This window comes from Corticium candelabrum, chromosome 2 (genome assembly GCF_963422355.1).
Source record: "Corticium candelabrum chromosome 2, ooCorCand1.1, whole genome shotgun sequence".
NCBI classification, from domain to species: Eukaryota; Metazoa; Porifera; class Homoscleromorpha; order Homosclerophorida; family Plakinidae; genus Corticium; species Corticium candelabrum.
This window is the reverse complement of record NC_085086.1, coordinates 11,717,283-11,731,594: the sequence shown is the minus strand read 5'-3', so window position 1 is coordinate 11,731,594 and position 14,312 is coordinate 11,717,283. Positions and strand designations below refer to the sequence as shown.

The window sequence follows — 14,312 nt, the reverse complement described above, 5'->3', positions numbered from 1 at the left end:
ATATTTCTAATTATACAGTACTTTGAATTTTGTAAGTTATTAAACCATAGTTTTGTGCGAGAACTACTGTGAAATAGGCAAGTTGGCCCTTCTCCTGTATTCCTTAGCGCCGGATAGCGTTGAAGCTGAACGTGGATTTAGCTTGATGAATATAACAAAGAATTGTTCTCGCAATAGGCTTGGTCAACGTACGATAAACGCGATTATGGCGATAGCTTCAGACAGTAGAGGAATGGACACATTTCCTTTTGATAAGGTGCTGAATAATAATGTCCTTTAGTGATGCTTATTGTTGAAATAGAAAACTGATTACATTGCCATTGATATTAATTTGAATTGTCTTTAATATTGATATTAACAGTGGCACCGAAAACGCTATTGGGGCCACATTTTTGGCACCGGGCAAAAATTGGACCGGCATCCCTGACACCAGCCAGGGCTGGCTCGGGTCAAATACATCGTGTAAACTCATACAGGCAGCGCATGCTTATTTGGTAGTCTCGCATAGCCAGACCCCTTTTCTACACGTCATATTTCTGCACGAAAATGGCACTAATAGCGTGGAGCGAGACGAAAACTCTGTTAGGGAGCGACCGAGATGAGCAAGAAGTTTAGCGTTTGAACGCCGTTGCTGCATGTGTGCAACAGTCGCATGGCAATAGACCTACGACGTCTTGTATATGTCCTACGCATTCTCGATATGACTGTTGTAAAGCCATAGAGAAAAAACGCAAGCAGCTTTGCTTCTGTTCGTTGCAAATTTAAGCTAACACGAACTATGTCAAGATCAAGGAACTAACGCACGTTAGTGAAACACATTGGCTTCCTTCTACGAAATGTGTCGTGTAAACGTGGGATGGAATGCTGGGCTAGCACGAGCTGGCGTGGCTCGGCTCGCATTCGTGCTCGTGTAAACAGGGTATTCGTTATATATAAGTGTTTTAATTTGCTGTTATGTTAGCTTTCAATGAACATTAGTCTAGTTGTATTACTGTAGTTCTTTGAAGAATTGTATTATAGTTTGATGTAAGAAATAAAAGACAGACAGACAAACAGTCAGACAGACAGAAAGATAGACAATCAAACTAAAAGCAGATAACACACTCCATGCCATACATAATCACTCACCTATTATGAGCATCAAGCAATGGCCTGAGAGTTGAACGAACGTCACATTCAGCAACCATTGGATTCGCAATCTGAAACAAAACACCAAAACACATCATCACAAACAGAACCAAGACAACACACAGACATAAACACAAAACCGTTTTGTCTTGCTCCAGCTGTCGTATCGTATCACCGATCACCTCAGCCCAACTATCTCCAGTCTCAGTGTCTGGAGCTTGCAGTAAGAACTTGGTGCCGTCGACAGTCGTCAGTCGAATGACATTCTATTAAGAAGCAACAAACTTACACATGTATCATGGCTCACTATACGGTAAACCTAAAGTGAAACGCAGCAATGAACACACATAAATGTATGGAGAAAATCAGAGAATGTGAATTGGACACACACACACACACACACACACACACACACACACACACACACACACACACACACACACACACACACACACACACACACACACAAACCAATTGACAGACAGAAAGGCAAGACATTGCACAGGCAACTAGCAAGCAAAAGACTAGATAGCACACTGCCAGACAAACACAAAGACAAGCAGCAAGTGAATAAATGAGAATACAGACCAACAAACACAAAAACTAAGACAAACAGACAACCAGACTGATAAATAAACAAACAACAACACGAATCACAAACATCATGCACAATCACTAACCAACAGCCAAAACCACGCCCATTTCTCTAGTCCACACGCCAACATCACACGTACCAGATCCATAAGGAAATGAGCACTACAACACAAAACATTCATTAACTCATTAAACTCATCAAGCAACCAACCACCATCTACTCCACAAATTAGACAAACAAAATCCCTACTTCCTATCACCAAGCAGCACTCACTCTCATTGATGCTCCACAGCCTCACGCCTTCAAGCCTTCTCCACGTGCAATAGTCAACGACCACTTTGCAATGGCTAAACTCCAACTCTTGATGATATCAAATCACAGACTCAAAATTAGCTGTAAACCACAGACATAACTGGCTTGATGTAGAATTGATATTAACATAACGTCTAGTCTTTGTTTTAATTAATTATTTACCGTAATAAAATATATTACAACGGATGTGTACGCAAACGCTATACCTAACGCGAGCTAAAAATAGATTAATTTTATGACAATAACAATTTATGTATATTTATTTACGTTGCCACTGTTTGTTGTCAAAAACTCCTACACCAGCTCATCTTGCACTCGCTCAAATTTATTTCTAAAACTATCGATCACGTGACTTACTCTGACAACTTTCACTTCAATTCGTCGTTTTCTCCACTCTCAACAGGAATATCAAAGCTATGAAGCACGTTTATCAATCGCGCAAGTCCAACTTCGCCAACTAAAGCAAGACAGACAAGTTCCGATTGAGAAATGAAGAAAAATCCATTCACGTCGTCGACATTTCAATGATTAACTGACTGGCATCGATAACCTGCTCAGTGATTTCCGTTATGAAACCAGATTTACTGCTACGTTTGCCCAAAGAGCAACGAACACGAACAAACATTTAAAGCTAGAAATTAACCACAAACTCTCCCGAATGTTCAAACGCTTGCATTCCTTTTTCCACTTTACGACTTCTCGTTCAAAATGCAAATCACGTGACTACTAATTAAGAAAACAACGTTCAGGATCTAGTTTATGTTACACACACTAAATGTTACAATAAATTGTCATTTATACAATCACTAGAGATTATAATATAACAAATACACACAAATTGAAAGAAAATGCAAATATTAGTCACACTTAAGACTTTCTATTGAATGTTCACCACCCTCCCCTCCTGCTGTGATGAGTTCTCCATTCTGAGTTGAGAATGCAGCATGTAACCACCGTTTGTGTGTCATGAGTGGAAGAGGAAGCCATTTGGTAGATCTCTCATCATATAATTCTACAATATTAGAAGGAGAACCAAACATCTGTTGTGTCATTCCTCCAATCACCACCAGTCTGTTACTGACTGACGTTAGTGTAGGCCAATATGTGGTTGTAGAGGGGATTGTTCTCCATTTTCTATCACGAACATCTGCACACTCAACAATATTACTACAGTAATGTTCATCAGTCTCTCCTTCCCCTACAAACACTGTGTTGTTTATAATAACAGAAGAACAGGAACGACGTTTTGTTTGCATGTCATCCATCTTATACCAATGACCGCTGTGAAGGTCACACACACGTGCTGTGTTCACTCTCTCCCCTGACTTACTCCTACCACCCACCACATACAGTGAGTTGTCATGAAGAGCAACAGATACAGCTTCCAACTGCAGTTCGTTTGGTAGAACTGTGAGGAAACGCCATTTCTTGTCTTCATTCAAATAAAATTGTTCAATCACAAACTGATCTTTATCTTCATCCTCCACACACACCAGACACACACCTTGATGACACACTACATTCCAGATGTCACCATTCTTTCTGACAAACCTGTCCCACTTATCATGTTCATAAGTGAAAACATGCAGATTACCATCATCACCTCCTACCACTAGTCTGCCTTCAATCTCTCCCATTCCATTATATTCCAAACTGTCATGAGGCATGTGTACATTCCACTGTGTCCATGATGACAGACTGTCATTGATCTAGAATCAACACAACATGTACAATAGATGCAAACAAGAACAATTATAAAAATTTAAATAAAAATACAAACAAGTCAAACATCAGCTGTATTTGCATGTCTGTATTTAGTACAAAATAAACATTTTATAAAACAATCAAACTTCAAATTAATTAACACATACATTACAACAACTGTCTCTTATCAACTATACTTTACATGCAATAATTTACTGATAATAAATAAATTCTTGTGTGTGAGTGTGTGTGTGTTTCGTGTGTGCATGTGTGAGTGTGTGTGTGTGTGTGTGTGTGTGTGTGTGTGTGTGTGTGTGTGTGTGTGTGTGTGTGTGTGTATGTATGTGTGTTTCATGTGTATGTGTGTTTGTGTGTGTGTGTGTGTGTGTGTGTGTGTGTGTGTTTTGTGTGCATGTGTGTGTGTGTGTGTGTGTGTGTGTGTGTGTGTGTGTGTGTGTGTGTGTGTGTGTGATGTGTGTGTGTGTGTGTGTGTCATGTGTGTGTGTGTGTGTGTGTGTGTGTGTGTGTGTGTGTGTCGTGTGTGTGTGTGTGTGTGTGTGTGTGTGTGTGTGTACGTACGTGCATGCGTGTGTGGGGGTAAGTCTTCTCACTGACCCCTCCAAGAGGGTACCCCACGAGACCTTGTATTTCCGGTAGTTCCCTGGCCAGGGGGAGGAAAAACATGCTAACTTCAGCCTTGGCAAACTGAGGATGGTGTGAGGCTAGGATGCGCTAGCCCAGCAAGCTGGTCATCTGACTGTGTATTTGCTACTACTCGCAGAATAGAGCGTTTCTTGGCGAAAACTTCTGTGATGCCGAAGCCCGTAGTGGGTATGGTGGAATTCCAGGTTCCAGGTTCCAGGTGTGTGTGTGTGTGTGTGTGTGTGTGTGTGTGTGTGTGTGTGTGTGTGTGTGTGTGTGTGTGTGTGTGTGTGTGTGTGTGTGTGTGTGTGACACACATACAATGATGATAATATATGCACAGAAACATCACCTATAAACACATAAAATATACAAAAATTGTAAAATTTTAAAATTTGTATAATTAATTGTATATACATATATTATTACTAAAATATTATCAAATCATTCAAACATCACTAATAATCCTAAAATTAATTATGTATTACGTTAATTATTATAATTTTTATAAAAAACAAAAAATGTTGAGTTGATATTAATACAAAATTTATAAATTCATACAAACTATACAAACATACAGTAGTTTAGCTGTCTACAACACTGTGTGTTCTACAATCACTAACATCATCACCTCATCTAATGGAAGAAACTTCAATCTCATTGCCAAATTGGTGAGCTGCTCTCCTTTCCTCATCACTTCTTCTTTCTTCCTCTCACTCTCAGCTTTAGTCGCTTTTGCTTCAGCCTCATCAGCTCGTTGTCTCTCCACTTCAACTGCTGCTCTCTTTTCTCTGTCCAAATCTGCCACTTGAACCAACAGCAGCTCGACTTCTTTCTGCAAATTCGCAATTTCTGATCGTCTCACACTCACTGCAAGCACACAAATCGATTCGATTGACAATAAAAAGACAAAATTGTGTGAATGTCTATACAATATGTTGCACCTTCTGGAACGAGCTTCACTTCCAGAGGATTCTCTAGTAATCTGTCTGCAATATGTGACTGACCCACACAGTCAAGAATCTCACAAAATGATGTAAACATGACAAACGGCTTTCTGGGTAAAATGTCAACTAAAAGAAAACGAATTTTCTGCTCACGAACAATGTGGTCGTCAGTCAACATCTTAAATTCATCTTCTGACAACAATTCCTTTTCATAAAGACAACCAATAAAGAAAGGACTCATAGGCAAACGTTCAGACAGGAAAGTGAAGTTTCTACGAATTGAAGGCCAAGGATTAGATGTCGACTCAGATGATAGAGATACAGACTCTTCACACACATAAGATACAGAATGTGAAGGTAAAGATCCTAAACACCCAGAAACCAATATTTAGTTAATCAAAAGTAATATTGATATAAACTATCATTTACATCTATTGGTATATTTAGCACAAATATTAATTAATTATATTAAAGGAGCACGTCCCGATTGCACTCAGACTCCAGAATGTCGATCGCGCTCACTTGAAAAAAGGACCGTTTTTTAAAGTTTCGTGAATATAGAAAGTTTTGGTAAAAGTTTAGGTTATGTAGCTGTAAAGCAAGAATATATATACAAAGTGTGGTAGGCTATAATAAACACAATTGAATATCATTTGCCCTGATTGCATGTTTTGTGTCAATTCACTGATTGGCCTGGATGTTCAGGTACACAAGTTCTAGGAAAATGTGTAAGATGCGGGGAAGCCATGACGGTGCAAGAAGAGGATCTGGAGGACGTTGCGTGCCATTAAGAAAAGTGAAGAGACTCTCAGAAGGCTGATTGACATGAAAAGAGATGCAAATGCAGACTTACAGCTTACTGATCGACTTCATGCTGAACCACATTTCTAGGTAATCAAGTTGAAGTCAGCCTCAATCTATTCCTCGGTGTCATACTAGTATAACATGTCTAAAGATCAGGCGTCAGGCATCACCTTGACCATTACGCTGCAATGCCTAGTCAGAGTCATTTAGATAGTTTGTCTATACACAAACTAAACTTGACTCAGCATAAGCTTGTTAACATGACGTAACCCTAAAAGTGCAAGGCTTGGGAATGGCATCAAGCATGCACATAAATCTGGACAGTGCTCCTCTTAACAGCACAGTGAGATGGCATAAACACATGTCTAGTATTGTGCAAAAGTTGAGAATAAAATTGCCTGTACTTTATATGCTGATCACTGTTCTAGCTGTCCAAACAATGTGAGGCAACAATAACTCTTCAACAAAGAGACCAACAGTCCCTCACATTAGACATACATCTGATCCGCTACCTAGAAGTACCATAAAAAAGTACCTTGTTATCATAAAGTGACAGTTTCTGATGTGCGAGAGCTAGCAGACAGTTTCATAGTCAATCGATTAACTCATGATTTCCATCATGTGCTACGATATTGTGCATACAAGTGACACAAACCGTACACTTTGTTTTACTAGACTTCCTTTCCTATAAAACATTGTGAAGACGTCGCTCAACCACGCAAGAGTCTCACATTAGATCACCTCCCCTAACTAAACAAAACCAGTAAAGTCGGTCCAGTTGGTCTGGCCAACACTTGAAAACGTTCATTATGTTAGACTTTTGGTGGAAGTACTAAAACACCCAGGAAAGGTATAACTGATTAAATAAGTTTGTATTAATGTAATCAATCCTTTAGTAGAGAATATCTCCAAATTGATTCAAAATTTTAGCTTCAGTCATTGGGATACTAAAACATTTATATAAAGGTGAAATACTATGTAGTTACTAATGTAATATCACGTGACTGAACACACCCTTTCATTAACGCGCGTTACATCAGCCCAATCTAAATTTCCATGCCTCATACTAACATGCAAGATATTTGCTCTAATAAATCCTTACTCTCAATGCTGTCTTGACGAAGTCGCTTGACCACATCATCTAGAGTAGGATCTCCAACATCACTGACAACTTCACAAAATTTCTCAAACGATCCGACGCTTTGCTTGCGCAGCACACACAAAATTTCCTTCGCCACTTCTTCTTCTGACTTGGACTTAGATAATTTGTTGAACTCTTCCTCCTCCGATGCAGTGAGAAGATGTTTGCTATACAGTCTAGAAGCAAGGTGATGCCGACTTGGAGCTAAGAGCACGGCCACCTTCATGTACTGGGGCCTCAAATGAGTTTCCCATTTAGGGTCTATTCCTACAGCCATGTAAGTAACTAACAAATTATTTAACTAAAAAATTATCCAAAATACCAAACTTACGTAAGGTAGACTGAGACATGATTTTCTCGTCTTCCTGTGTTGTAGACTGTAACTCAAAATTTGCACATGCAGTTGAAGTAGTGGCTGTGTCCTCTCATTGAGTGTGCTCCATGAAATCTATTACAACAATCATGTCAATTTATTATCAAATAAGATGACAATGTTGCAACCAAGTAATCTCAGTCTCGCGTAGCCAGACCCTACCGCAGCGTCATAATCGAAAGGCGCGACGGTAGGGTCTGGCTACGCGAGACTACATTCTCTCGTAACCTCTCGCGCGATCTGCTGCTCTCTTGCAGCTCTAAATTGCAAATAGAAAGCGTGTGAACGCGTGCGGCACGGCAAGAAACGTTGCCAGACGGTAACGTGACGACAAATGGTAGGATTGACGATCAACAGCGCACCGACGTCGAGAGACAGAGATGAACACGATATTGTAAACACGATTCTTTACTAGCGATTCTATCAATTGTTTGATAGACTCACAAACGCACGAAATACTCACCGATAACACGACGTGTTCTCGTCGACACTTGGCAAGCAACTGGAGTGTGCGCATCAAACTTTGGCTTATACAATGATGTCATCTAGACTATTAACCAATCACCATCCTCGCATGTGTCAAACTCATGACACAACAGTCCCCAGTGTATAGTCAATTAATGCACGGAATTGCAATTATAATAGTGGGTGTGTTGTTTATGCTTTCGATTTCTTCAAACAAATAATAATAATATATTGAGAAATGCATATCTCTATTACAACAGTCAAACATATTGGTGCTTTTTAAGGATTTATTACATTTGTTTATGTCCCGTATAAACTTGCCTTCTACTCATCACAAAGAGAGGCAAACAGCCATGAACTCACAGTAATAGACCTTCCATCAAACTCTCCAGCCATTTATAGAGCTGGAGAAAGCTAGAGTAGATCACACATCAGTAAAGAAGAAAGATGTGTATTCACATGCAATCTAGCAAGCACATCCATTTGTGGGACTCGAGACTCACGTGCAGCAACAGTCACATGTATGTACATCCACAGTATTAAATTATTTAATAAACTTTACAATGAGCTGTGTGTGTGTGTGTGTGTGTGTGTGTGTGTGTGTGTGTGTGTGTGTGTGTGTGTGTGTGTGTGTGTGTGTGTGTTTGTATAATGACTACAAGCTATATAATGCAGTACGTATCTATACACTGCAAACTATAACTCTCTATGTATAACAATCAGTGATGCACGAATCCAATTTCAAATTCCAGTCTTCTTCACTGACTTCTTTAACGTACTGCGCAAGAAGAACAGAAACACGCTCGTGCCATCATTCAATGCACACAAAACTATAAATTCATAAACAATTAGTTACTGACAGAGTTAGGGACTTTGAAAGTGCTCGGGATGTTGGTAGTGCGAGGCTCTAGTGTGCGATTTGTAACATGATATCTATTATTATCATCATTATTTCTCTTGGTAGAATAAGCGTTTATAACGGTGTTAGTGTCTTCTCTAGTGTTCGGTACTCTCTCTGTCTGTTCTTGTTGTCTCTTCTGCGGCGTAGCCGTAACCGGGTGTTCTCGGTGCTTGGTGATGGTGTCTGTATCGACCTGTGTATGTACAAAAGATAATACAGATTTAGTGAGAGTAAGATTAGAATCGGGTGTTTTTCAACGCGGCCCTCTCGGGTCCGTTTTGGGTTATTACCGCGATGGTTGTTTCCACCGATCCGAATCTACGCTACAGATACCGCCGCCACTACCACCTCAACCGAGAACGAACGCAGCCACGGAACCACAGACTCAAAGCCAGACGACGCAGATACTCGTCTTGCTACAGCAGACCGACGACATCCAGACGAACGAGCCCACTTACGTGACAACCGAATCACTGGTCCACCTATTGAGTAGGCACGCTTACTTCAGCAGAAAACTGGAAAGCGTCAACCACCACCAAATGTTTATACAAATGTCGAAGAAAGCCGACCTCGTACCATTCTGGCTACACATCACCAATGACATCGAACCGATTCTGAGCCACAAGACTGATATCGAGGAAAAATTCGACGCCTCGAGCACAAATTTGGCATAGACGCCCTCGACCTCCTCACCGAACACCACGGCAACATCAAGATAGAACTACAGATGCAAAAAGACACGACTGAACGCCACCTAGCAAATGAAATCGACGCCGAACCGGACTCCGCCACAAAGCAGCAACAGACGGAAACGACACAAAAACACGCCGTTGAGCTAAAACGAGACATGGCAACCACACGTCTGTACAACGAGAGGAGACGCAACGCCAAGCTAAACGAATTGAAACACCCAACGTCGGCGACCACCCGAAAGAACCGCCGCTATGGACCGTACGAGACTGTAGTAGGTTGACATGCGAGGACGTGGGTCCGGTTGCGCGTGCGCGGTTTAGCTCTGAGTTGGCGGTTGTCTAATAACACTTGAGTAGAGTTACTACATTGGCGACGAGGTCAGCGAACCAATCGTGAGGTATGTCCACTGTAGTGGGTGCCGTCGGTCCCTTTGAGGGAAATCAAGAGGAGTGGATGCATTACGTGGAGCGCGTGAAGTTCTTCTGCGTAGCCAACGGGATCACTGACACAGAGCGCAAGAAGGCGGTATTGTTGAGCGTATGTGGAGTGCAAACGTATAAGCTGATTCGCAACCTGTTGGCGCCTGGCAAGCCGGAAGACGCGGAGTATGACGACATCGTAGCAAAGGTCAAAGATCACGTGAACCCGAAGCCGTCCACTGTTGTTCAACGCTTCCGCTTCAACAGTAGATCACAGAAGCCAGGGGAATCAGTAGTGCAGTTTATGGCTGAACTGCGCCGTTTTTCCACGGATTGTGACTTTGGAGACACACTAGCTGACATGCTAAGGGACAGGTTGGTGTGCGGAGTGAGTGATGGGAGGATCCAACGGAGACTGCTGCAAGAAAAGGAACTCACGTTTGACAAAGCACTGAGTTTAGCCAGAGCGATGGAGACAGCTGCACTGAATGCAGAGGAGATTCAGAGACCGACTGGTGACAGCGTAGAAGGAGAGGTACACAAAATGCAGGAAACCAAGCCCAGTCTACCTAAGATGAAGTGTTTCCGGTGCCTTGGATTCCACCCACCAAACAGTTGTTATGCTCAGAGGATGCAGTGCCATAAGTGCAAGAAGGTTGGACACCTCGCTCGAGCATGTCGAGGCCAGCGACAGCCAGGCCAGGCAAGGAATGAAATAGCTGCCCAATCTCCTGTGACGAAAACACATCGAGTTGAAACCACACCTCTTACACCCAAAGCCCAACAAGCAGTGGAAGAAGGGCAAAGCAATGATGGAGTTGAAGGAATGTATACAGTATACGTTGTGGGTAAGGAGTGTCAGAATGAACCACTAGCAGTGACGGTTCATATCAACAAGAAAGCAGTACAGATGGAAGTTGATACTGGAGCATCAGTGTCAATTGTAAGTGAGAGCACTTACAAGAAACTGTGGAAGAGGCAAGAGTTGCCTGGTTTACGACGACCACAAGTGAGGTTGCATACTTACTCTGGGGAACCATTGACAGTGTTGGGAGAGCTGGATGTCCGAGTGCGGACTCAAAATCAGATTGCAACGCTACCACTAATAGTGGTGCGTAATGATGGACCCAATCTACTGGGAAGGAACTGGATGAAGTCACTCGTATTACCATGGCATGAAATGTTACAGAAGGGACACATCAAGTCCATTGGTACAGAGACGTCCTGCACAGAGTTGCTGAAGAGGTTTGATGGTGTGTTTGAAGAAGGGATTGGTGAGTTGAAAGGAACGATGGCTGCTGTCAAAGTGAAAGAGGGCAGTGCAGCGCGATTTTTCAAGCCGAGACCAGTACCATATGCCTACCGGGCGAAGGTAGAACATGAGCTAAAGCGACTAGAAGCTGAGGGCATAATTGAACCGGTTCGATTTGCCAACTGGGCGGCTCCCATTGTCCCCATATTGAAAGCTGACGGCTCCATTAGGATCTGTGGTGATTATCGACTCACGGTTAACCAGGTGGCAGAGACTGAGAAGTACCCATTACCAAGAGTGGAAGACATTTTTGCTTCGTTGGCTGGGGGACAGACATTTACAAAGCTCGATCTTAGTCATGCATATCAACAAGTGAAACTGGAAGAACAGTCCAAGCAATACCTGGTCATTAACACCCACTTGGGATTGTTCCAGTATAACAGGCTGCCGTTTGGAGTAGCAGCTGCACCAGCGATCTTCCAGAGGATAATGGATTGTCTGTTGCAGGGAATTCCAGGAACAGTGGTCTACCTAGATGATATTCTCATCACGGGTCGATCACAGGAGGAACATCTAAGGAACTTAGAAGCTGTGTTGAGCCGATTGGCAGGAGCAAGAATTCGGTTGAAAAGACAGAAGTGTTCCTTCTTGAAAAAGGAGATACAGTATTTAGGACATCGGATTGACAGCAAGGGAATTTACCCAACGGATGAGAAAGTCCAGGCTGTTCGAGCAGCGCCAGAACCCACCGACGTGGGCCAACTACGAGCCTATTTAGGGCTAATTAACTACTACGGCCGATTCCTACCAGGCCTAGCAAAGACCTTGGCGCCCTTGTACAAGCTCCTTCGGCAAGGAATGAACTGGAGATGGGGTGAAGAAGAAAAGACGGCATTCAGATGTTCAAAGGCAGCATTACAGTCAGATAAGCTACTAGTTCATTACGATCCGAGGATACCTTTGTCGCTTGCCTGTGATGCTTCACCGGTAGGGATAGGAGCCGTGTTGTCACATCAGTACCCGGATGGTGGGGAAAGACCGATTGCCTACGCGTCCCGTTCTTTGACCAAGGCGGAACAAGGATATGCACAGATCGACAGGGAAGCATTGTCAGTGGTGTTTGGGGTTAAACGGTTTCGACAGTACGTGTTTGGACACCAGTTTACCATTTTTACCGACCATAAACCACTGCTCACCTTATTGGGGGAGAACAGAGGCGTACCAGCAATGTGCTCCGGACGAGTGCAACGTTGGTCACTGATGCTGTCCAGTTATCAGTATACAATGACGTATCGACCCGGATCGTTAAATAGCAATGCAGATGGGTTAAGCCGACTGCCAAGCAGTGGGGTGCCCGACGAAGAGGAAGAGCCTGTGGAGGCTGTGCTGGCATTGCAGACACTGAGTTCATCGTCAACCAAACCAATCACCGCAGTCCAGATACGACGGGGGACGGAGAGAGACCCAGTGTTATCCCAAGTGCGTCAGTATACACTGACTGGATGGCCAAGTGTTGTGGAACGAGCTGATATCCGGCCGTACTTTAACCGACGCTACCAGCTAAGCGTTTCAGGTGGCTGTGTGTTTTGGGGAGGACGCGTGGTAGTACCACCTCAAACACGATCATCAGTGTTAGAAGAGCTTCATGTATCACACCCAGGAGAAACAAGGATGAAGGGGCTTGCTCGAAGTTTCGTATGGTGGCCGGGCATAGACAAGGAGCTGGAGAGAGTAGTGAAAGGATGCCACACTTGTCAGGTACATCGCAAATTGCCGGCGTTGGCACCTCTGCATCCGTGGGCACAAGCAGACAGAGCATGGTCTCGCTTACACATTGATTTTGCTGGGCCGTTTCTTGGCCAGTCGTTCCTTATCGTAGTTGACGCCTATTCCAAGTGGCTGGAGGTGGACACTATGACATCTACGACGGCGCGCGTAACGATCAAGAAGCTGCAGCGGTTATTTGCAACACATGGCATTCCAGAGATAGTAGTATCTGATAATGGGGCTGCCTTTACCAGTGCTGAATTTCGGCAATTTATGGAAGGAAATGGCATTAAGCACATCTATTCTGCGCCATATCACCCATCGTCTAACGGGTTGGCAGAACGAGCAGTAGCAACCTTCAAAGGGGCTATGAAGAGAATGAATTCGGAGTATGGATCATTGGAGAGTAAAATTGACAGATTCCTGCTGCGGTACCGAATCACACCACACGCTACCACTGGTGAACCACCGGCTCTCTTACTGTTAGGGCGGATGCCGCGGAGTAGATTGGATCTACTACGTCCCGACTTGGCGGCCTATACGTACAAGAAGCAGGAGCAACAAAGAAACGACCATGATAAGCGCAGTCGAGACCGAACGTTTGAGGTTGGACAGTTGGTGTACGTGAAAAATTTTGGACAGGGCACGCCATGGGTTATGGCAACAGTGAAAGAAAGAACGGGTCCACTATCATTCCGAGTCATGTTGCCTGATGGTAGAATGTTACGAAGACACCAAGATCACATTCGGTCGCGTCAACTGGAAGATGACCCACTACCCAACGGCACACATACAGACCCCACTGCATCACCACCGGAGTCTAACATGACGGAAGAACTGCCTTCAATCGAGGTAACAAGTGAACCAGGAGGGAGCATCTCGGAAACAAACGGTGACCACGGTGGTCAGGGGAAACGGTTGGCCATGAAGCAACCAGCAACATGGAGCCGGCATCAACCGGGGTCAGAAGATCTGCTCGAGCAAGGAAGGCGCCGGACAGACTAGACTTGTAAACTAGCACTATCATACAAGTAGGGGTAAAAGACTTTAGGGGGAAGGGGTGTAGTAGGTTGACATGCGAGGACGTGGGTCCGGCTGCGCGTGCGCGGTTTAGCTCTGAGTTGGCGGTTGTCTAATAACACTTGAGTAGAGTTACTACAGAGACATCA

The 14,312-nt window shown here is 43.4% G+C and overlaps 2 protein-coding genes and 1 long non-coding RNA gene across 4 annotated transcripts; 1 reads left to right on the top strand and 2 right to left on the bottom strand.

The window, feature by feature from the left end:
• Nucleotides 1–1,825: 1,825 nt before the first annotated feature.
• LOC134197858 (uncharacterized) lies at nt 1,826–2,478 on the bottom strand. Its single transcript, XR_009972706.1, has 3 exons — nt 2,393–2,478; nt 1,997–2,116; nt 1,826–1,884 (listed from the first exon to the last, which is right to left on the bottom strand). It is a non-coding gene; the product is annotated as an uncharacterized LOC134197858 (long non-coding RNA).
• Nucleotides 2,479–2,692: 214 nt separating this feature from the next.
• On the bottom strand, nt 2,693–8,151 carry LOC134198200 (uncharacterized). 2 transcript variants are annotated; one of them, XM_062667546.1, is made up of 6 exons: nt 8,110–8,151; nt 7,605–7,721; nt 7,235–7,540; nt 5,326–5,694; nt 5,013–5,251; nt 2,693–3,744 (listed from the first exon to the last, which is right to left on the bottom strand). In XM_062667546.1, exons 2-6 carry the CDS (start codon nt 7,621–7,623, stop codon nt 2,893–2,895), a joined length of 1,785 nt encoding a protein of 594 aa, XP_062523530.1. In that variant the 5' UTR covers nt 7,624–7,721; nt 8,110–8,151; the 3' UTR covers nt 2,693–2,892. The 2 variants fall into 2 exon arrangements, with proteins under 2 accessions (XP_062523530.1, XP_062523529.1); XM_062667545.1 differs by lacking the exon at nt 8,110–8,151 and adding an exon at nt 7,875–7,945.
• A 1,867-nt stretch (nt 8,152–10,018) lies between these two features.
• Nucleotides 10,019–14,296, top strand: LOC134176625 (uncharacterized protein K02A2.6-like). The gene has a single exon (XM_062643298.1). The coding sequence runs from the start codon at nt 10,105–10,107 to the stop codon at nt 14,146–14,148; it is 4,044 nt and encodes a 1,347-aa protein (XP_062499282.1). The 5' UTR covers nt 10,019–10,104; the 3' UTR covers nt 14,149–14,296.
• Nucleotides 14,297–14,312: the final 16 nt, after the last annotated feature.

Excerpts from the sequence above, each read along its gene's own strand:
- LOC134176625 (XM_062643298.1), top strand. The coding sequence starts at position 10,105 with ATGTCCACTGTAGTGGGTGCCGTCGGTCCCTTTGAGGGAAATCAAGAG.
- LOC134198200 (XM_062667546.1), bottom strand. Across the intron at positions 5,695-7,234 it reads TCGTCAAGACAGCATTGAGA|GATCTTTACCTTCACATTCT; the intron begins GTAAGGATTTAT and ends CTGGGTGTTTAG. Across the intron at positions 5,252-5,325 it reads AGTGAAGCTCGTTCCAGAAG|TGAGTGTGAGACGATCAGAA; the intron begins GTGCAACATATT and ends GTGTGCTTGCAG.